The sequence below is a fragment of the Pan paniscus genome, chromosome 12 (genome assembly GCF_029289425.2).
Source record: "Pan paniscus chromosome 12, NHGRI_mPanPan1-v2.0_pri, whole genome shotgun sequence".
NCBI classification, from domain to species: domain Eukaryota; kingdom Metazoa; phylum Chordata; class Mammalia; order Primates; family Hominidae; genus Pan; species Pan paniscus.
The window spans coordinates 77,216,558-77,239,469 of NC_073261.2; the positions used below are offsets into that span (position 1 = coordinate 77,216,558).

The window sequence follows — 22,912 nt, forward strand, 5'->3', positions numbered from 1 at the left end:
TTGAATGCAACCCAGAAGGGCTGGTTTTCTCTCAGGCGGGCTGGTTGAAGAAATTGATGCTGAAGACTGAAGGTCCCAGCCCTTCACTTATTAGTACCCCTCTTAGTGATGTGTCATATTGTGGGTTGTGTCTTTTTTGGAGAAAGTCAATCATGTCACTCTGTTGAGAAGAGAATGGTGAACAGCAAGGAGACTTTTGCAATGAAATAATACAAACTTTTCCAGACATGCCTAATGGTTCTATTTGCTGTGTGCCTTAGGTCAGGGTGTAAGAAACCCAATCTTGAAGGAAAACAGAGTAGCTTATCTTGCCTGGAAGTAACAACAACAAAAAAAGCATCCCTTGGTGGGTCACGTGACCCTACCGGTTCTCAAGTCAGATCTCTTCTCATAACGGCACTGTGTGGAGCTTCTGAGATCTGTGGAGGTTTTTCTCTGCAAATGCAGGAAGAAATCAGGTGGATGGATGCATAATTATGGCCCTGCTCCTGGTCTCTTTGCTGGCATTCCTGAGCTTGGGCTCAGGATGTCATCATCGGATCTGTCACTGCTCTAACAGGGTTTTTCTCTGCCAAGAGAGCAAGGTGACAGAGATTCCTTCTGACCTCCCGAGGAATGCTGTTGAACTGTGAGTATCAGAGGGAGCGGGAACAACTGCATGGCTGGCATTTGTGCATTGCGTACTATTATTATTTTTACATTAGGCTGATATCTGTTAGACTGAAATATTTCTGCCCCTTGACCGAAGTCCTGAATAAAACAACTAAGTCCCCAGCCCAACCCTCCTGCCTGTGGCTTTCCAAGAATCTTAGATGAGAGTTTGTATCAGCATTTGTCAGAGAACGGCAGTGCCAGAGAACCCGAATCCAAAGGCAAAGGGAAAAGTTTTGTCTTTTCAATGCATTTGCTCTTGGGTTTCATACTCTCTTTAGTGGAACTAGAAAAGGAAAATGAAGGCAAAGTAGAAACTTAGGAGACCCAGAATTGGAGGCAGAAAGGCAGCTTTGATCTAAGCAGAATACACAAGGTATGTCTCCCGAGGACACTGAATCTAAAAGGCCATAGTCTTTGTCGTTTTGAAGGCAGCAGCAAATAATTCCTGAACTGAGATTCTGCTTTTAGGGGTAAAAAGGAGGTGGTAGAGAAGAGAAAGGGTGTGAAGAAAGAAAGAAAGATAAGAAAGACACAGAGAGAGGGAGAAATACAGGAAAATCTTTTACACAACTGGAAAAAAATGTGATTAATAAGTTAGAAATTTACTTAACTATTTTAACAGGATGTAGACTCCTAGAGTTGGCCAAGAATTTAGACACCATCCTACTCTCTCTTTCTTTTGCAAATTAGGAATCTGGTGTCTGAAGAGTAAAGAGGATTTTCCAAACTCTCGTGGTGAGTTGAGATGGAGCCAAAAGTAGAAATCAGGCCTTTTGACTCACAGTCTACTGTTGTGTTTTGTTTTTTTTTTTGTTTTCCCAACCCACTGTGACTGACTCCATTAGAGCAACAGTGAGGGAAGCCTGAAGTAATTGTTCAGTTACTGCTTCCCCTGAGAACTGGCAAGTTGGGACTCAGGGATTTTAGATACTCTCTGTGTTTTTATTGCAAGGATTTTAAACAGAAGCCTGTTTCAACCTTTGTCACTTAAAGCTGTGGATGATTTGCGTTTAATTGAAGAAGGTGGTCATCTCTTTAGTTCACCAATTGCCATATTGACACTGAAACATGTTGGTGTTGCATTTCAGATTTTCACTCAGGGACAATGAGTTGCAGACTTGCAGACCTGATTGATTCTGTTTGCCACATTTCCCCTTAACATCTCAAGTCTTCAGTCCTTATCCAGAGGCAGCTGCAGAGGCAGGGAAAATAACTGGCCAGCTCTGTGTTTTGGCTACACTGTCTCAGATTAGACAGCTACTCCTGATTATGCTGAAGAATGTGCCCATGCACAAAGACAGTCTGATTTATTAGGTAAATATAAGCACAGGAGAAGGCCAATGTACCTGAGCTCCTATAAGTCATTTGCTCCTAAGTGACTTTCAATGATTACTTAACCCCTTCTGAGCCTCAAGTTCCTCATTTCTGAAGCCATTTTAGTACAACCTGCTTGGTTGAATTGTTGTGAACACTAAAAGATATAGATGACCCCTACACCCTAATTTCCACCTCTCCTGGACCTACTCCACTTTTTCCAATGTTTCCATGTGGCTCAAGCAGTGTCATCCAGTTGATAAAACAAACAGACCCAAACAAGTTTTAATTTTAGGGTGATTCCACACTAGCCTGTCTGCTTTCTGAAATCTCATTATCAGAAGAGAGATTTTCTTTTTTCATTCTGCAGAGAAAACATAGGCCAAAAAAGAGAAAAGATGGAGGGAAAAAGGGAAAAAGAGAAAGAAAAGAAAGGAGAAAGAAAAGAAAGAAGAAAGAAAAGAAAATCCACCCCCACACCCTAAAGCTTCAGGGAGTATATTTGTATGAATTACTATGAGAGGATATGAATTTTTGAAAAAAAGTAATGCTAAGGTATAAATGACTAAAACACACCTCTGGCCAAGAGCATTTTGCAACTAAGGAAAGAGAGAATGAGATGTTGAGATAGTATGGAAAGAGACTGTGTGAGAGAGTGTGATGAACAGAGCACCAGAAACAAATTTCACATTCTTGACAAAGGCTAGCTCTAGGTCAATTCCTTACTTCAGTGTACGTATTAGAGGACAAAGTTGCATAAAACTAAGAAAAGGAAAGAAAGTTCCTGCCAGGTGTTAGGATTTTCCTCCACCTAAGGAATGAGTATAGTTAAGAGCTTTAGAAGCTCTCTCAAATACCCAGTCTTAAGAAGATTCTGTCTTCTGCACACTCATTGGTAGGGCTTGAGTTGGACCATCTTAGAGTTTGGCTTTGCAATCTTCTTGGAAAGGTGTACTGAGGTGAGAAGAGAAATGTTGCTTTGTCTATTAGATTTTAAAAAAGGAAAATTATTTCAGGTCAGTGTGTTAATCACTGAAGAGCAGATAAAATGTCAAGTGAATTACAACTCAGACATACTGTTAGAATGAGAGAGCAATTACCTTTATTTTTGCTTCCTTAAAAAGACTGAATCAAGGTTATCTAAGTAAATGGCAGAAGAGGGATGAAATGGAATGTTCAACTAAGTATCTCTAATTCACCTTACAATCTTCCAAGTTTGCGTATTAACTTTAATGATTACATGAGGTGTAGGTGGATGGATTATTGGACTTCATTGACTGCAATTGCTTAATCCATCAACATGTCAAAGCTTCATTGTTACTCAGGCTCACTGGGTGGAAAACAATTCCTACATTTTACTATGTACATTTTTATCCTATCATTCCATTCACCTTGCAGCAGTTTCATTTCATTTGATACATCTGCCAGGTATCACGAAAGATTGCTAATTTCCTATGATCTGCACATGCTGATATTAATGCTAAAAGAACAGAAGCACCATCAACAGGCAAGTAGATTTCATTTACTAAGGAGCTCCTACTATTTGCTTTATGCAGTATGTTTTGTACATACTACTTCATTAAAACTTCACCAAAAACTGCAAGTTTGGAATTATTGCTCTGTTTTTCAAATAAGACAAACCAAAGCACAAAAAAGTTGAGTAGCTCTGGCAATTATCCCTGCAGCTCCTGGATGGCAGAGCTGGGATCCGAATTTGAATCTTTTATATCTCCTCTGCATGCCATGTGAAATGAACATCATTTGACTCTATACCTTTCTTATTCTGAAAAAAAAAAAAAAGAGTAATCCTTTACATTTTAAACCAGAAGTCAGCTTTATGGGCTATACCACCTCTTACAACTACTCACCTCTATCACAGTAGCAGAAAAGCAGCCATAAACAACATGTAAATTAATGAACATGGACATGTTCCAAGAAAACTTTATTTATGAACACAGAAATTTGAATTTCATATAATTGTCATGTCACAAAAAAAAGCATTATTTTGATTTTTTTCAACCATGTAAAGAGGTGAGAAAGATTTTTAGCTTACTGGCCATAGAAAAATATGGGGCAAGCCAAATTTCGCCCATGGACTATGTATTGCCCACTTCTGATTTAGACAATAGCTGAGAGAGTGGGTTAAGTATTACTAGTTTGAGTGGGGTTTAGGCAGCCTGAGGCACCATGGCACCATGGAGAAAGTACTAAACTAGGGGAGCAGGGTCACTCACGGGCAGCCTTTAGCTGGTTCTGATGAGTCAGAGATGGTGGAGTATAGTGTTTAGAATCTGAGATACCTGAGTTTAAACCCAGGATGTTCCATTAAATTTTAGCTCTGTTATCTGGACCTTTGGCTGTATAATGGAAATCACCATGTGTGCGTAACCGGCAGAGATGCTATGAGGATTACATGAGACAATGTGGGTGAAACACTTTGCACAATATCTCTCATGTTGTTATTGTTGTTGATGATAATAATGTTGCTCTCAACTGTAAAATATTAGGCAAAAATTATCTACCACAGAGGGCTTTCGTGAGGACCAAGTCAGTCAAGAGATATGAGACTGATTTTGGAAAATTGATATAAAGATCTTTATAACTCTGAGGTAGTTTACAACCTCCCGTTTGTTTAAGAATAATCTCCTCCCAGGGTATCTAGCACTTAATCTCCATGGACTTACTTTCTGGGTAAGAAAATGTGTCCCTTAACGCTGTCCATATTTGTCAAGAACTCAGGGAGCAGGTTCATTCTTACTATAGTCAAAGGAATTTTGGTTTCTGACTTATCTTAGAAACTCAGCTTCACCTAGAGGCAGTCAGTGGATCTAGAAAAGTGCCTTTGATCTTACTTTATTCTTCCTGCAGTTAGAATTCCTAAGGAGAATGCAAACACCCATTCTACATCTGAAATTTGAAGTCTAGGCAACAGTATGGACGCAATGATGTTTTTCTTCAGCAGGGTCAGATGATTATAATACTAAAGAAGAAAAGGGTCTATTGATGGTCATTCTTGTCTTAAGGAAACCTGTCCTGGGATTATATTATAGGCTGCCTGTGTTAAACCTTGTCCTTATAGCAAGTTCCCATATCTCATTGCAATCTCATTTCACTAGCATTTACTTCTAATTATCAAATTATCTTTTCCTCTTTTTATTTTCTTTCTTTGCCTTACATTCCTTATTTTTTCATCCTGGTTTAGATCTCCATATTCCATAACCACAGATTATTATTAGGAATTTTAAAGTGTGTCTAGGTTAGTCTTTGTTTAATAGGTCCTTAGTTCAGAGGGATGTATCAATCGTGTACAAAAAGGGTAGCCTTTGTTATACCAAGGCGTTCTGTGATGTCTTAAGAGTGAAACAGAGTTTTTGATGTTTGCAAACTGAGCCACTTTTCTAAGAGTATTCTGAGGATTAACATTCCACAGAGGTCACTTTGGGAAAGGCTGGTCTATCCAACCCCAGCCATCAGGATAAATTCCTTCTAAAGTCTGAACCACAACCCAGGCCTCTTGACTCTCAGATTCAGTGTTCAATATCACATCTAGAAAAGGACTCTTGGATGCGTTTTTATTGCTTTGTGCCTGACAAGTAGGTATTTTAAAGTGTGCTGTGTTCTCATGAAGGAGATGGTTCTGAAGTATAGACTATAGGTAACCATGAGGTAACCAGGTATTACCTGTTCTGAGGTGAAGAAAGAGAAAATAAAACAATGGATTACAAAACTATAAAAACCATTCTTAACTTCCTCATTTGTTGAATGTTGACAGTTTACTTCTCCTCATCATATAGGTTTCAAACTTTTCTGGTTACCCATCTAATCAGTTTACAAGTTCCTTTCATATTTCTGCTACTAATAATAATATTCTTTTTTTAAAAAATTACCATTATCTTTGCTTGGGCCCTGGCAATCTAAATCCTGGATTATATAATTACTTCCTAATTTATGTCTTTCTTATCAATCCCTCTTTTCTCCAAACTAGCCTGCACACTGTCATTCTATTTTCTCCATAAAACACCACTGCCACCATGTTGTGATTTCCCAGTTCAAAAACATTCAATAGCTCATCTTTCTGACTTTACCTCTCTTTATTCTCCAACAGGAGCCTCCTCCACAGGGCTCAAGCATAGTTTGTGCATTTCTACCTCTTTGTGTCTTTATGTTATGCCTCTTGTTTGTACTATTCTCAGTTTATTCTTTGTTTCTTGAAATTCAGCCTTATTATAATCTTGCTCAAAGGTTGCCTCTTTCATGAAGTCTTCCCTTACCACTCCGTCTTTATTTAAACTTGCTTTCATTCAAACACTGGTGCAGTTCATTTCACACTTAATCTTGCCTTGCGTTTAATTTTTCATGTGTGTCTTATTTCCTCAACTGTAGTGAAAATTTCCTTTGTACACCTTAGTGTGTCTGGTTCAATACGATGTGTATTCTGGACGCTTAATTACAGGTAGTACAAATGATTCGATAAATCAGGAGGAATTACATCTGTTTATTTGCTCTGCTCCTCAGTATTGAATAAAGAATTCTTATAAAAGATGATTATTACTTTCTCCTGCAGTGAACTAGTATAGGATCGGATAGCTTTCTTATTTTCCTTGTTTTTTTATGTGTTTGTTTTAAGAAAATTCCTGTGTGTCATTCCAGAATCCATTAATTTATACAGAAAGAAAGAGACGTTGACTAGAAACAAGGTCTACTGAGTTAAAAGTTGAATATTCTATACTCTAGGCACATCATTCAATTCTCTTGACTTACGTGATAATACTTGCCTCTCTATACCTAACAAAAATATTGAAAAGAGGAAAGTGATTTTGCCCAAACAAAATCACTTTAAACCAGACAGAAGTGTTCAAAAAATATAATTTTTGCCAGTTAAGGTCAGATTCTAGACCCTGAATTTTAAGTTTTCTATATTCCTCAGATGTACTTTGATTGTTGTAGTTCTCTCTGATTATCAAACCTGAACACCCCACTGTGCAAATTGCCCTGAGTGCCCATGTTTGGAGTCTCCTATAGCCTTGTTTAGATACTTCTTTGACAGAAACAAACAGCACAGCATTCACACTAATATATACATAATCCTTTCTCTTGACATAAAATCCTGCACCTACTTTTGTGAGAAATGATATGTCTATGTCCAACATTTGGAATTTAATTGGGCTGGGGGAAGGGAGGTTTATATTCCCTGCAGAAGAATAAAAAAAATGACTAAAGGAACAGCTATAGAATGCAGTACCTTGAAAGAGAAAAAGTGGAAATTACATTGCAGGGAAAGAATCCTTTAAAGTAGAAGATGAACTCTATCCTGAGAATTGGCTAAGAGCTATAATTTACAGGGTCATTATTAGCAATTGAAGAGTAGGGGTTTGATAGCAGAGAACTGCACTTGCTTGGTGATGATAAAACCCCCTTGTTTACCTAAAGGTGCATGCTATCCTTCCTCACCCAAGTCCTCTACTCTAAGAAGCTTATGCTTCAGAAATAGGACATTGTGGCAGCAAATGGGAAATTCATTTAACTTTTGATTATCTTTCTCCAAAGCCACTAATTGGGTTATCTAGCCACTGTGGTTGATTGGACTATACTTTTTCTTTAGGCGCTTAGATTTAGACTCTCCAATTTAGCTTTGTTTAGACTAGATTTTAGCTTATATAGCCCACAAGGTCAGCTAGGAAAGAGAGTAATTATTTTTAATTGCCTAGGATCTGATTATAATGAGATATGGATGTTTGTTCTTAATCTGACCTCTCCCTGGAGTATCTCAGAGCATGTTTTGTATCTCTGACCTGAACATGCCATTACCTTGTTCTTTCGTATGAAATAGGCTGGCTGATCTGAAAATCTTCAAAGGATATGTAAAATAATATTTGAATAAAGCAGCCAAACACGTGCTATGCACTTGAATTCAATTATACTTTTAGTCTTCAGAGTGACATGAGCCCTTTTTTGCATCTCATCTCTCAGACCTTTTTCAGCAAGAGTCAACATAAAGTTATCACAGAGTCCTGTGTCAGAAACCATGAAGAATGCACAGCTGAGCCCATTTTTGTATCTTTCTAATGGCAAGCTTGATGAAAACTTCTAAGTAATAGGGACCTCAAAAGTTTTACTGTTTCGATGCAACAGAAAGATCAACAAATTGAGGATATTGAGAGAAAACTCATCAGTAGATTGATGAAAGTTTGATGTAAAATGACGCTGAGATGTTTTCAATTCTCAAATGCTTTGATTTTACAAGCATCTTCAGGCACCAAACTTCCCCAAACCAATAGGCTTTCTCTAGGCGTCAGATTCCAGCAGCTATGTAATCCTTGCGCTCCTCTGATCTCACTTGTGGGATTTAGAGAGCGAGCATGTTTCCCTTGGGCTGAATAGTTCTGTTATTTTGAGATGCAGCATGGAAAAACCCCACACAAACATCTCTTTCTCTTGATATTTTCAACTTGTTGAGGGGTTTTAAACAAAGAATTTATGAGGGATCCTATCTCCAGCAATGATTTCATAACTAAACAGGGGCAGAAAGGTCTCTGAGCACTGCATCCCTCCTGAATTCTCTTGGAATAAGGACTTGAGAAAGAAAGGCCCCTTATATGAAAGGGCCACATCCTTGAGCACTAGACTTTCTGAAGTGGCTTCGGTTTCAAATATTCTGTCCCTTTAAGAAAGCTTACAAAATGTTGGTTCGTAAGATAGGATTACATCCCTAGAAGATGGCATTGCCTCTTGTGGTTCCTCGTCTTCTCACAATAGTAGCCTCTGAATTGGTCTTTGAGCTTTCCATCTTCTTCCCTCCCAGATCCCTGCTCTGAGATCTTGTCCTGGTTTAATTCCTCTGTGGGTACCAATGCCCAAATTCAGAACAAAAATCCAAAGTCACAAGTTTGGCATTAAGATCCTCTGTATTTTGGCCTCAAATTAACTCTTCTATCTCATCTCTTCTCTTACATCCTCTCAACCCTATGCTCTATGTGCTATTTCCTACTCCCCAGCTTCCAAATATGTTTTATATTCCCCTGCTCAAGTACTACTATTTTCTCCAGCCTGAATATATTCTCCTACTCCAATATTACTCACCTTTGATACCAAAGAAAAGATGCTCATTTTTCATGAAGTTTTCTTTGAACAGCAAATATTTATTAATTATATATGTTCAAGGTTCTATATTAGGCACTGGAGAGAAAACAATCAATAGGAAAGGCAAGATCCCTGTCCTCATGAAGTTGCCAAAAAAGAACTCAAACAAGCAGTGACAATGTTTTTCCTTGCTCTTACTTGCAACTATCAGTATCTCTCTCAGAACTCAGAATAGTCATTGTCAAAATCACTAATTTGACAACTAATTGCATGTTGCTTTGTGCAATCTGAAATCATAGATTGTGAGAGCTAGAAGGAATGGATACCTGCCTGCCTGATGCCAGAACAGAGATGATGAGAAGACAGCCATTAGCCTGTCCCATCTAGATTTGCCTTCTTGACCACCATGGGATGATTTCAGGGGCTATATAGGGCCACTTCCAAAATACTCCATTGCTTTAAAGCTAGCAAATCCTTGTTTTATTTTACAAGAAGGGCACAGATCTGAACTAAAATATAATGAACAATCAGCAAATTAATGATAGGGTTCAATGGAAAGGTGTCCAAATATTTAAGTTTGACTAAAAGTTTACAAATTGTCAAAATACAAGAGACTCAATCTTTTCAGTTTGGATAAAGGAGGTTAACACAGAAGGTAGAAAAGAGCACCAAAGGGAAACGTAGGCTGCATTGTTTTCTTTGCCGACTTCACCGTTTTTCCAAAACTACTTCTATTGATAAAATAGTTTTATTTTATGCCTGTTGGGTAAAAGTTTACCCGTCAATGGGCTGTGTATGCCAGCTTCCCCCAAAGCAGCTGGGATGATGCTGAATCTAGTAAAAGACCAGAGCTAATCTTAACAAAGGCCATAGCCCTCCAAAAATGACAACCTTAAGACATTTTGCTTTGGCATGAGGGGGACAGTAATAAGGAATTACAGAATGCTCTTGAACTTATAAGTAATTTCCTTGTCCTCTAAATTTCAAACTATTTGGCATGGTTATATTAGCTTTAGGGTAGAAAAACAAATTAAATGCAAAAGAACGATCACTGTCTACCATCAGATCACAGCCTGAGCAGGTACCCACAGTCAACAACAAACCCTTGCCACTACCATGTACCCATCAAAGCTAATTTCTCATCAGGGCAGGAAAGGAAGAAACCTTCATTGAATTGCTGTTTGTTTTGTGGGCAAGCAGTGCAGCATTTCTCTAAGTAAATACATTGGAGAGGACATTAGAAAATGCAACAAGAAACATTATTTTAAGTTAGAAAACAAACTGGAAAAGCAATGAAAGAAAATATGACAATTATGATGAACAGCAAAGAGGTCATCTGGAATCCTGCAAACAGTAGCAAAATTGCTTATCATGCCCCTGATTGTGAAAATCTGCTGAACTCCTTTAATAAGAACACATAGTCTTTGAATGGCATCTCATTCCCCCAAACAAATACTAGAAATAAGGGGAAAGAAGTGCAAATAGTTATGCTAGTCAGATAGGAAAATTACAAAGTGGCTCTGGAAGCAGATGTTTGGGGTAAGATTCTGGAGGAAGAAGAGCAACAATAGCAGCAGCAGAAGATTTAAGAACCTCAGCCAAAGAAACAGCTAGGCTGTTTGTTGGGGAATTGCTGCATCAGAATCTTTATGTCTTGACTTGGGCTGGTTGAATTTCCTGGAGAAGATTCTTCCAAATTCCTACTGGAGGATGAAGTCCTGACTACCAGCATTCTGGTGGTTGGGAAAAGAACTAGGGTCTCAGCATCCAACAGTCATAAGTGGCACCTGGCATCCTCAAGTCCAAAAACTCCCTATTTTATGCTCTCTGAAGAATAATTCTTTGGGGTTTTGCTTGGGTGGGTAGGGGCACTCCCCTGACTGTTCTGAGGGGAAAGTCTGGCTGCCTTTTAAATATACTTTCCACCAATCCTCTTTATTCTATCCATTTTACCCGATTTCCACCCCTGCCCCACTCCTAGAGATACCAGTGCCTCCAGTCCCTGAGTGTTTTAGGGATGGTGCAGTATAAATCACTTTGGCTTCCATTTTCTAGAGTCAACCAAGTAACACTTCTCAAACTTTAATGTGCTTGCAAAGTAGAGGAATATATTGTGAAATGCAGATTTTAATTCAGCTTTCTGGGATGCTGTCAGTACTAGTTCCAGAACCACATTTCTCCATCTTTGCAATCCTAAAATTTTCTTGCTCTTGTTCTTCTGTCCTTGTTGCTTTATTCATTTAAAAAACAAATTCCCTTATTGTCTTCTCAGTGGAGTTTCAGGAGGAAACAAATAGTTGTTTATTTAATATGCCATTTCTACCCAGGAATTCCCATTCATTATTCACCCACTCAATCTGGCTCTGTCTCCATAGTTCCACTGAGCTGAAAATTCTTCTCGTCACAGGTACCAAAAAATTTCTCTTTATCTTCCATATGTTTTGTACAGTGGTTATATTACATTTTACAACTCTGAATATAAGAGGAATGTACTGAATTCATATGGCAGATTCTGTGGTCACTTCTCTGTTCACATTACACGCCTCTCAGGAACATTCCATGCAGTGACCATTCGAGTACTTGACACATGTTCCTTTTTTGACTTTCAGTGTCCGTGATACCACACTAGTTTTCCTCCTATAGCTCAGGCAAAACTTTGATCTCCTCTGCTGAGTTCTCTATTGCTTCTCAGCCTCTAGATGTTGGAGTTCCCAGGCTTCCTCCTGAACCTTCTTCTGTTGTGCATCTGTTCTCTCTGTATGGTGAGCTCATCCAGACAGCTTTAAATATCACCTACATTCAGAATATGTGTGCCATTTCTGACTGCCTTATGGATCCCAAGACATATAATATTCAACTGAAACCTTGACTTCTCCACTTGACTTTTACAAGCATCTCAAAACCAACAAATAGAAAATAGTAACACTTAATTGCCTTCCTTTAAGCCCCACAGAATCTCTTCTCCCAGCCTTCATCATCTGTATAAACGCACATGTCACCAAACTGTCACTCCCAAATCCAATCCATCAACAGGTGCTGGGGATTTGACACATAAAATATAGCTCCAAAGTCTTCATTTATCCGTATCTCCCCTACCACCACTATAGCTTAATTCACCATCATCCCTCACCTGGGCTACTGCAACGTCCCCTACCTTTTCCATTTCCTTGTTTCACTTGAATTAACAGTCTATCCCCTATGCAGCAGCTAGAGAGACATTTCAAAAGCATATGACATCCAATTACACAGAACTTCATTTAGAATAAAATTTATTACACTCATGTTTTATGACTGCCTACTATGACAGGCACTGTTTGAGGTGCCAGAGAGTCAGGAGTGAGCAAAACAGACAAAATATCTTTCCTTGTGGAGCTAATGTGCTTTGCCATGACTACAAGGCACCCCATGATTTGACCTCTTCTTGTCACCCTGGACCCCTTTCTACTCTTTAGAAACACTAGGCTCTTTCCTACCTTAGATCTATTTTTCTCTTTCCTCTTCACATCTTTCAGCATGATGAGATGACACGAGATGACTTTTCATCTTTTCAGTCTCTACCCAAATGCCACCTCCTTAGAAGGGTCTTTTTGACCACTCCACTATAATAGCACATAAACTTACTACAACTTGAATGTTTTCATTTCTTTACTTTCCTTCCCACCACTAGAAACTAGAACTAAAGTTGAATGATGGCAAAGACTTCAACATGTTGAATAGTCCCCGGCACAGAGTAAACATTCAATACATATATGAGTTGAAAGAATAAATGAAAGGGCTTCTCAAGCAAATAATAACTAGAAGGAAAGACTGAATGTAACAAACATCTAATAAGTCCTACTGTGTCACTATGCTGCATGCCACCTATAGCATCTTGCCCAACAATTTTGCACTGTAGCTATTACTGTCCCTATTTTGGAAATAAGGAAACTAAAATTTAAGAATTAGCCCAAAGTCACTCAGCTTCTCAGTATCAGAATTGAAATTGACATCTCTTATATACCTGATTTTAACATGCCCATTCTTTGTATGAACAAGGAAAAAAAGACACAGTGGACCTGTTTTTACTCTGAACTCCTAAAGTAAAAGTCTAAACTCTTCATCTGAGCACTTACATATGTAAAATGCTGGACTCATCTTTAATACAGAACTTATGTATTATTTTGTCTCCCATATATAGTAAGCTGAAGATTAGCACTGCACTCTTCTCCTGCACCCAGTCAGGGTTGGCGACATAGTTTGGATGTGTGTCCCCTCTAAATCTCACATGGAAACATAATCCCCATTGTTGGAAGTGGGGCCTGGTGGGAGGTATTTGGGTCATGGGGTGGATCCTTCATGGCTTGGTGCTGTTCTCTTGATAGTCAGTGACTTCCCGTGAACTCCTGTTGTTGTAAAGTGTGGTATCTCCCCACTACCTTGCTCCTGCTCTGCCATGTGGGATTCCTGTTCCTCCTTCAACTTTTATTATGAGTAAAAGCTCCCTGAGGCCTCCACAGAAGCCAAGCAGATGCCAGCACCACACACTTCCTGTATAGCCTGCAGAACCATGACCCAATTAAACCTCTTTTCCTTATAAATTACCCAGTCTTAGGTATTTTTTAATAGCAATGCAAGAACAACCTAACACAGATGGGTACAAGCAACTACTCCATGAGGAGAGAGAAAGAGAGATTCAATCAGTGGGGTTGTGAATAAATAGAAGGACTAAAAAGTAAATGCGATGACAATTTCCAGAAATATATTACAAAGTAATCAGAAGCTGGCTAATGTCAAGGAGCTGTTTGAGCAATATGTATGCCTATCTATAGAGTGGGTGGTATCAGGGCTGGCTCCAACTTTATTTTGCCTTTTACACATTTCTTATGAAGATGGTGCCCAGAAGTAACTGACTCTCAGCAGGTTGAGTAGCTGATCTTCTGCAGATGTAGAGGCTTAGCAGAAGTGAATGCCATGTGAAAATGGAGTACTTAATGGAGGCTCAGGAATCACTGTAAATGCTCCCTAAATGCTCCTCACTGAATTAGATGAACCTTGATGATAGTATTTTAAAAATCCCATAGAGTTCAGGAAAAAAAAATTATTGATCTATCATGACCTCATAGCCTTTTCTAAGATTTATTTCTAGATGTGGGGAACTGTACCTTTTTTTTTTTTTTTCTTTTTTTGAGATGGAGTCTCACTCTGTCGCCCAGGCTGGATGGAGTGCAATGGTGCAATCTCAGCTCACTGCAACCTCTGCCTCTTGGGTTCAAGTGATTCTCCTGTCTCAGCCTCTAGAGTAGCTGGGATTACAGGCACGCACCATCATGCCTGGCTAATTTTTGTAGTGTTAGGCCATTCTTGCAGTACTGTAAATAAATACCTGAGACTGGGTAATTTATGATGAAAAGAGGTTTAATTGGCTCATAGTTCAGCAGGCTGTGCAGAAAGCATAGAGCTGATATCACTCAGTTTCTGGGGAGACCTCAGGGAGCTTTTACTCATGACAGAAAACAAAGTGGGAACTTGTACATCACATGGCAAAAGCAGGAGCAAGAGAGAGAATGGGTGGGGGGTGGTGCGGGGGCAATGCCACACACTTTCAAACGACCAGATTTGTGTGAACTCAAGCCAATAGCTCACTTATCACCAAGGGGATGACCAAGCCATTCATGAGGGATCCACCCCCATGACCCAAACACCTCCCACCAGGCCCTAGCTCCAAAATTGGGGATTATATTTTAACATGAGCGTTGGGTGCGGACAAATGTCCAAACTACGTCAGATGTGATGTCCTATTTAGGCCAAAGCTGCCCTAACAAATCCATAGTTCCCTAAGTAATACAATCTGAGAAGCACTAAGCTGGCTCAGTTGCCCCCAGATATATCCTCTGCTACTTGTCACAATACCACCATTAATAAATCAATTCTTGGAGCCTTAAAGATTGCCCTAATTTCAAATACTCTGCATTTGAAACATAAAATTTCTTGGGGCTGGGTGCGGTGGCTTACGCCTGTAATCTCAGCACTTTGGGAGGCCGAGGCAGGCTGATCACGAGGTCAGGAGATCAAGACCACCCTGGCTAACATGGTGAAAACCTGTCTCTACTAAAAAATACAAAAAGTTAGCCGGGCATGGTGGGGGGTGCCTGTAGTCCCAGCTACTCAGGAGGCTGAGGCAGGAGAATGGCGTGAACTCAGGAGACGGAGCTTGCAGTGAGCCGTGATCATGCCACTGCACTCCAGCCTGGGCGACAGAGTGAGACTCCATCTCAAAAAAAAAAAAAAAAAATTCTTGGAAGTTAAAAATCTTTACCTTTAAAGGCTGGCACTTTAGCATTTCTCCAAGTATATGCCTCACAACCCTAATTTCATGACACTCCATAAAAAGTAAATTTTTAAAAGGTCTTCCATGGTCAGCTTGGTTTGGAAAATGCTGCGTGCTATACCCTCATTCTAGAGATTCACGTGCACATACATAATAAAGGCTCTCAGAGGCAGTCCAACTTTGTATAACTCATAAGTATTCTACCTTCCACACTTCAGGAAACTCTGATTTAGTAAAATGTAGCTAACTGAAAATAGGCTTTGGCAAATGGGTCTCCATATACACCCAAAGGAACTGAAGGGTTGAGAAAGGTACTATGTACAACCCAAAATAGATGGTAGACACCAAAATCCCTTTTTAAAGTTCTATGTGGGCCAAGTCTCCTGTGAAAATCTGCATTGTTCTTCAAATTAGAAAACATTGCCAGATGAGCTTGAGACAGTATATACTACCTCCTTCCCCTTGTTTTAGAAATGAAAAATGAAGCCCAGTGAAATGAAATGATTTGTCTAAGATCATGCGGGTAGTTAAATGTATTGTTTGTCCATTATTGACAAAGCCTAGAATTTTAAGCTTGCTATTGCACAGACGACCTCCCACTACCACCTTTATCTCATACCCCACACACCCAAGGGAACACCTTCCAGAAATTACGAGCATTAGAATTCCACTGGTATTTTTACTTTTGCATTGTTAAAAAAAAAACAGCTTTGAGCTATAACTCACATACAATACAATCTTCTCACTTGAAGTGTGCACTTGAATGGCTTTTAGTATATTCACAGATATGTGCAACCATCACCGTCAATTTTAAAATATTTTTATCATCTGAAAAGAAAAACTCATACATGTTAGCTATCATCCTCCATTCATCCCTGAGCAAGCACTAATCTACTTTCTGTCTCTATAGATTTCTCTATTCTGGACTTTCTTATGAGTGGGATCATACAATATGAAGTCTTTTGTTACGGTATTCTTTCACTTAGGATAATATTTTCAAGGTTAATTCAAATTATAATGTATCAGTACTCTTATTTTAAGGGTCGAAAAATATTTAATTGTATGGATATGCCACATTTCGTTTATCCATTCATCTGTTGATGGACATTTGGGTTGTTTTCACTTTTGGGCTATGATGAATGATGCTGTTTTAAACATTTGTGTACAAGTTTTAGTGCTGACATATGTTTTCAGTTTTCTTGGTGTATACCTAGGAGTGCAATAGCTGAGTCGTGTTTAACCCTTTAGGGTATCACCAGACTATTTTTCCAAAGTGGCTGAACCATTTTACATTCCCACGAACAGTGTATGAGGTTTACTATTTTTTCACATCATTGTAATTGCTTAATATCTGACTTCTTGATTCCAGCAATCCTCTTGAGTATAAAGTGCTACTTCATTGTGGTTTTTATTTGCCTTTCCCTGATGGCTAATGATGCCAAGCATCTTTCATGGGCTTATTGGACATTTATATCTCTTCCCTAAATTTCTATTAGATATAAATCCCTTATCACATGTATAATTTACAAATATTTTTGTCCCATTATGTGAGCCTTTTCACTTTTTTGAAGGTGTCCTTTGAAGCATAAAGGTTTTAAATTTTGATAACATTCAAAGTTTTTTTTTATTCTTTTTTTGTGCTTTTGGTGTCATATCCAATAATCCTTTGCCAAATCCAAGATTAATAAGATTTATATCTTTATGCATTCTTCTGAGAGTTTTATAATTTTAGCTCTTAACCTGTGGGTTTTTATCCATTTTTAGTTAATTCTTGTATATGATGCTTGATAAGTATCCAACTTCAATCTTGCATGTGAATATTTAATTGTCCCTTACTAAACAATTGGGACCATATTGAAAATCAGTTGAAGATAGATATATAGGTTTGTTTCTGGACTCTCATAATTTCTGTTCCATTTACTTATATATCTATCCTTGTGTCAGTATCACACTTTCTTCATTACTATTTCTTTCTACTAAGTTTTGAAGTCAGAAGTACAATCCTCCAACTTTGTTCTCCTTCAGGATGGTAGCTATTTAGAGCCTCTTGCAATTCCATATATATTTTAGAATCAGCCTGTCAATTTCTTCAAAGAAATCAGCTGGGATACTAACAGGGATTGCGCTCAACCTATAGACTAGTTTAGGGAGTATTGCCATCTTAACAATATTAAGTCTTCTGACCTATGAATATGTAATACTTTCCCATCTATTTTAATTTTCTTTCAATAATTATTTTATAGTTTTCAAGATATAAGTTTTGTACTTCTTTTGTTAAATCTATTCCTAAGTTCATTTTTTATAATACTATCGTGAATGAAATTTTTCTCTTATTTTTAATTTGTTCATTGCAAGTACAGAGAACTACAATTGATTTTGGTATATTGATTTTGTATTCTGGAGACTTGCTGAACTCATTTATTAGTTCTAATAATTTTTTAGTGGATTCCATAGGACTTTCCATATACAGGAATATATCATCTGTGAATAGAATTACTTTAACTTCTTTCTAGTCTGTATGCCTTTTATTACTTTTTCTTGTCTAATTACTTTAGCCAGAACCTTCAGTACAGTGTTGAATGGAAGTAGTGGGAGTGCACATCGTTGTCTTGGTCCTGATCTTAAGGAAAATCATCCAGTCTCTCACCAATACGTGTGATGTTAGTGGTGGTTTTTTCATTGATGACTTTTTATCAGACTGCGGAAGTTTCCTTCCATTTTTGTTAAGTATTCTTACCAAGAAAAGGTGTTAGATTTTGTCAGAAGCTTTACATGTGTCAATTGAGACAATTATGTGATTTTTTTAAATTTATATTGATGTAATATATTACATTAATTGATTTTTGGATATTAAACCAACTTTGCCACCCCTGGAATAAAACTCAATTAATTAAACATGATATATAATTATTTTTATATGTTGCTAGATTCAGTTTTCAAGCATTTTATTGAGGACTTTTGAATTTACATTCATAAGGGATACTAGTCTGTAGTTTTACTTGCTTGTGATGTTTTGTCTGCTTTTGGTATCTGAGTAACACTGGCCTCATAGAATGAGTGCAAAAGTATTTTCTTTTTACTTTTGGGAAGAGTTTGTGAATAATTGGTATTTATTCTTCATTAAATATTTGGTAGAATTCAACAGTGAAGCCATCTGGATCTGGCATTTTCTTTGCAAGTAGTTTTTTGGCTTCTAATTCTAATCTCTTCAGTTGACACAATCTATTTATATTATATATTTCTTCTTGAGTCAGTTTCAGTGGTTTGTGTCTTTCCAGTGATTTTCCAAATTTATCTAAGTTATAAATTATCTAACTTATTGGTGTGCATTTGTAAAAATATTCCTTTATTTTTCTTTCTTTAAGGTGAGTAGTAATACCATATCTTGCATTTCTGATTCTACTAATTTGAGTCTACTATCTTTTCTTCTTGGTCATTCTATCTAAAGTTTGTCTTCTTTTTTTAATATTTTCAAAGAACTAGCTTTGGGAGTCTTTTTTTTATTCCTTATTTTATTAATTTCTGTTGACACTTGACCATAGAACAACATGGATTAAACTATGTGGGGCAACTTTTATGTAGATTTTCTTCCACCTCTGCCAGCCCCCCAAGACAACAAGACCAACCCCTTGTCTTCCTCCTCCCCTCAGCCTACTCAATGTGAAGATGACAAGGATAAAGACCTTTATGATGATCCATTTCACTTAATAAATAGTAAATATATCCCGTCTTTCTTAAAAGTTTTCAATAATATTTTATTTTCTCTAGCTTACTTTATTGTAAGAATACAGTATACAATACACATACAGAATGTGTTAATTGTTTATGTTATTAGTAAGGCTTTTGGTCGACAGTAGGCTATTAGTAGTTAAGTTTTAGAGGATTCGAAGTTATGCATGAATTTTTTTATTGTATGGGGGTTGGTAAACCTAACCTCCACATTGTTCAAGGGTCAACTACAATCTTTACTATTTCCTTCCTTCAGCTTGCTTTAGATTTAATTTGCTCTTCTTTTCCCAGGATCTTATGATGAAGGTTGGGTTATTAATTTGAAATATTTTTTTCAAATACAGCTATTTATAGCTATAAACTTTTCTATAAGCATGAACTTAGCTGGATTCCATAAGTTTAGTATGTTATGTCTTAATTTTCATTCATCTCAAAGTGTTTTCTGTTTTCCTTTTTTAAAAAATGTATCCATTTGTTATTGAGTATTGTGCTGGTTAATTTTGACATATTTGTGAGTTCCCAAATTTTTTCCTAATATTTATTTTTCATTCCATTTCATTGTAGTTGGAACACATACTTTGTATTATTTCTATTCAATCAAAAAATTGAAGTTTTTTTTTAATGGCTTAGCATATGGTCTATCCTGGAGAATGTTCCATGTGAACTTAAGAAGAATGTGTATCTCCTATTGTTGAATTAACTCTTCTATATACATGTCTGTTAGGTCTAGTTGATTTATAACATTGCTCAAGTCTTTTATATACTTGATATTCTGTCTAGATTGATAGTTTAGGGTACATGTGCACATTGTGCGGTTAGTTACATACGTATACATGTGCCATGCTGCTGTGCTGCACCCACTAACTCGTCATCTAGCATTAGGTATATCTCCCAATGCTATCCCTCCCCCCTCCCCCCACCCCACAACAGTCCCCAGAGTGTGATGTTCCCCTTCCTGTGTCCATGTGATCTCATTGTTCAATTCCCACCGATGAGTGAGAATATGCGGTGTTTGGTTTTTTGTTCTTGCGATAGTTTACTGAGAATGATGTTTTCCAATTTCATCCATGTCCCTACAAAGGACATGAACGCATCATTTTTTATGTCTGCATAGTATTCCATGGTGTATATGTGTCACATTTTCTTAATCCAGTCTATCACTGATGGACATTTGGGTTGGTTCCAAGTCTTTGCTATTGTGAATAGTGCCACAATAAACATACGTGTGCATGTGTCTTGATAGCAGTATGATTTATAATCCTTTGGGTATATACCCAGTAATGAGATGGCTGGGTCAAATGGTATTTCTAGTTCTAGATCCCTGAGGAATCACCACACTGTCTTCCACAATGGTTGAACTAGTTTACAGTCCCACCAACAGTGTAAAAGCATTCCTATTTCTCCACATCCTCTCCAGCACCTGTTGTTTCCTGACTTTTTAATGATCGCAATTTTAACTGGTGTGAGATGGTATCTCATTGTGGTTTCGATTTGCATTTCTCTGATGGCCAGTGATGATGAGCATTTCTTCATGTGTCTGTTGGCTGCATAAATGTCTTCTTTTGAGAAGTGTCTGTTCATATCCCTTGCCCACTTTTTGATGGGGTTGATTTTTTCTTGTAAATTTGTTTAAGTTCTTTGTAGATTCTGGATATTAACACTTTATCAGATGGGTAGATTGTAAAAATTTTCTCCCATTCTGTAGGTTGCCTGTTCACTCTGATGGTAGTTTCTTTTGCTATGCAGAAGCTCTTTAGTCTAATTAGATCCCATTTGTCAATTTTGGCTTTTGTTGCCATTGCTTTTGGTGTTTTAGTCATGAAGCCCTTGCCTATGCCTGTGGTCTTAATGGTATTGCCTAGGTTTCCTTCTAGGGTTTTTAGGTTTTACATCTAACATTTAAGCCTTTAATCCATCTTGAATTAACTTTTGTATAAGGTGTAAGGAAGGAATCCAGTTTCAGCTTTCTACCTATGGCTAGCCAATTTTCCCAGTACCATTTATTAAATAGGGAATCCTTTCCCCATTGCTTTTTTTTTGTCAGGTTTGTCAAAGATCAGATGGTTGTAGATGTATGGTATTATTTCTGAGGGCTCTGTTACATTCCATTGGTCTATATCTCTGTTTTGGTATCAGTATCGTGCTGTTTTGGTTATTGTAGCCTTATAGTATAGTTTGAAGTCAGATAGTGTGATGTCTCCAGCTTTGTTCTTTTTGCTTAGGATTGTTTTGGCAATGAGGGCTCTTTTTTGGTTCCATATGAACTTTAAAGTAGTTTTTTCCAATTCTGTGAAGAAAGTCATTGGTAGCTTGATGGGGATGGCATTGAATCTATAAATTACCTCGGGCAGCATGGCCATTTTGATGATATTGATTCTTCCTATATATGAGCATGGAATGTTCTTCCATTTGTTTGTGTCCTCTTTATTTCGTTGAGCAGTGGTTTGTAGTTAAGTGGTTTGTAGCTTGAGATCTTATAACTTCACTTTCCTGACATGGATTCACTGCGTCATGAACTGGGACAAGAGTTATCAGAGACCCATATTCTCAACAGGTCATGGTCAAGTTAGAGCCTTGCTTGCACAACTGTGGCTTGGTCAGAAGAAGGGGACCCCAACCTGTTAAATGCTGTTGCACAGGACTTAGCCTCAGCAACAGGCAGCTGGGGTAAGGATGAGAAATGCTGAAGTCCTCCTTATCTTGGGAAGAAAGTCCTATAGTTAGGAGCTAGGGAAGAGGGAACTCTGTGTTCTTTACTGCAGCAGTCTGGAGTGGGGTCTCCACCCGCTCTGAGGTGAGAGGAGAGAGGGAGCAAGCGGTCTTGGTTCAAATACCACAAACTTGCCTTTTTTTTTTTTTTTACTGAGTTTTAATAAATGTTCTTGAATAAATGTGTTCTCAATTACTCTTTTGCCCTTAGGACCATTTCAAGAAACTCTGAATAGTTTTTGTTTGGTTTTTATAATTTTTATCAGTTTCACCGTGGAACAGGACAGCAGAGCTCCTTAAACTGTCATGCTGGAAGTCAATTCCACAACTATGTTCTTGACCAGGCAAAGCAGAGAGTAAGTGGGTTATGGTTGAAAGAAGCAAAGCAGTTAGGTACCCAGGATTATCATCTTTGAAGTTCTTGGTGTGCCCTTGAACAAAAGAGAACAGTTGGGCAAGCCAGGAGGAAATAAATGTTATTGCAATGAAGTTACTTATCCCATTTTTTACTTTAATGTGTCCCATGTGCATTATTAGTGTTAAATAATTCAGTATGCATGTCCTAAATACTGGTCTGGTGAATGGTAATGGCTCTATCACCTGCAAAATAAGGCCAATAACTATTCTTTTTGGCAGACATAACAGTTTCTTAAACAGTGTGACATGGTGAGCAAAACATCGAAATAGAATTACAACTGAAAAGATGCTTTCCAGTGCTCCTTTGATTTATTAGATTAAAGGGAAAGAAGAGATTTATTTTCTTCTGAGCAGGATAGAAACAAAAATGACCTTTTCCCTGAGTATTTACAGTCCTGAACATTGACTGAAGTAATTTCACCAACAGAGTGCATGCAGTTGTGCCAAACGGAAAACAAGCCAAAAGTTATATCAAAGTCCTGAGTTCAGCATCTTCACAGCAAATCACTGAGACCCTAAACAAAGCAGTACATCATCCAGAACATGTAACTACAGGCAACACATCTTTACTAAACACTTACAGTGTATACAGCCACTTGCTGGGATTTAAGAGCCAAGGATGCAGCCCTGACACATAGACTCTTTTAATGCAGCTAAAGACACACATGCACAAACACAGAAAAATAGAATAAGGCTTTTCAA

General features: G+C 37.9%; 1 protein-coding gene across 2 annotated transcripts in view; it reads left to right on the forward strand.

Annotated features, from left to right (window-relative positions):
- The first annotated feature begins 345 nt into the window (after nt 1-345).
- Nucleotides 346-22,912, forward strand: part of FSHR (follicle stimulating hormone receptor) — a 199,246-nt gene continuing 176,679 nt past the window's right edge. For both annotated transcript variants that reach the window (XM_003822692.4, XM_055107993.1), the window contains exon 1: nt 346-628. In XM_003822692.4, the coding sequence (XP_003822740.1) occupies nt 477-628 (152 nt within the window). In that variant the 5' untranslated portion in view covers nt 346-476. The remainder of the gene's footprint in view (nt 629-22,912) is intronic.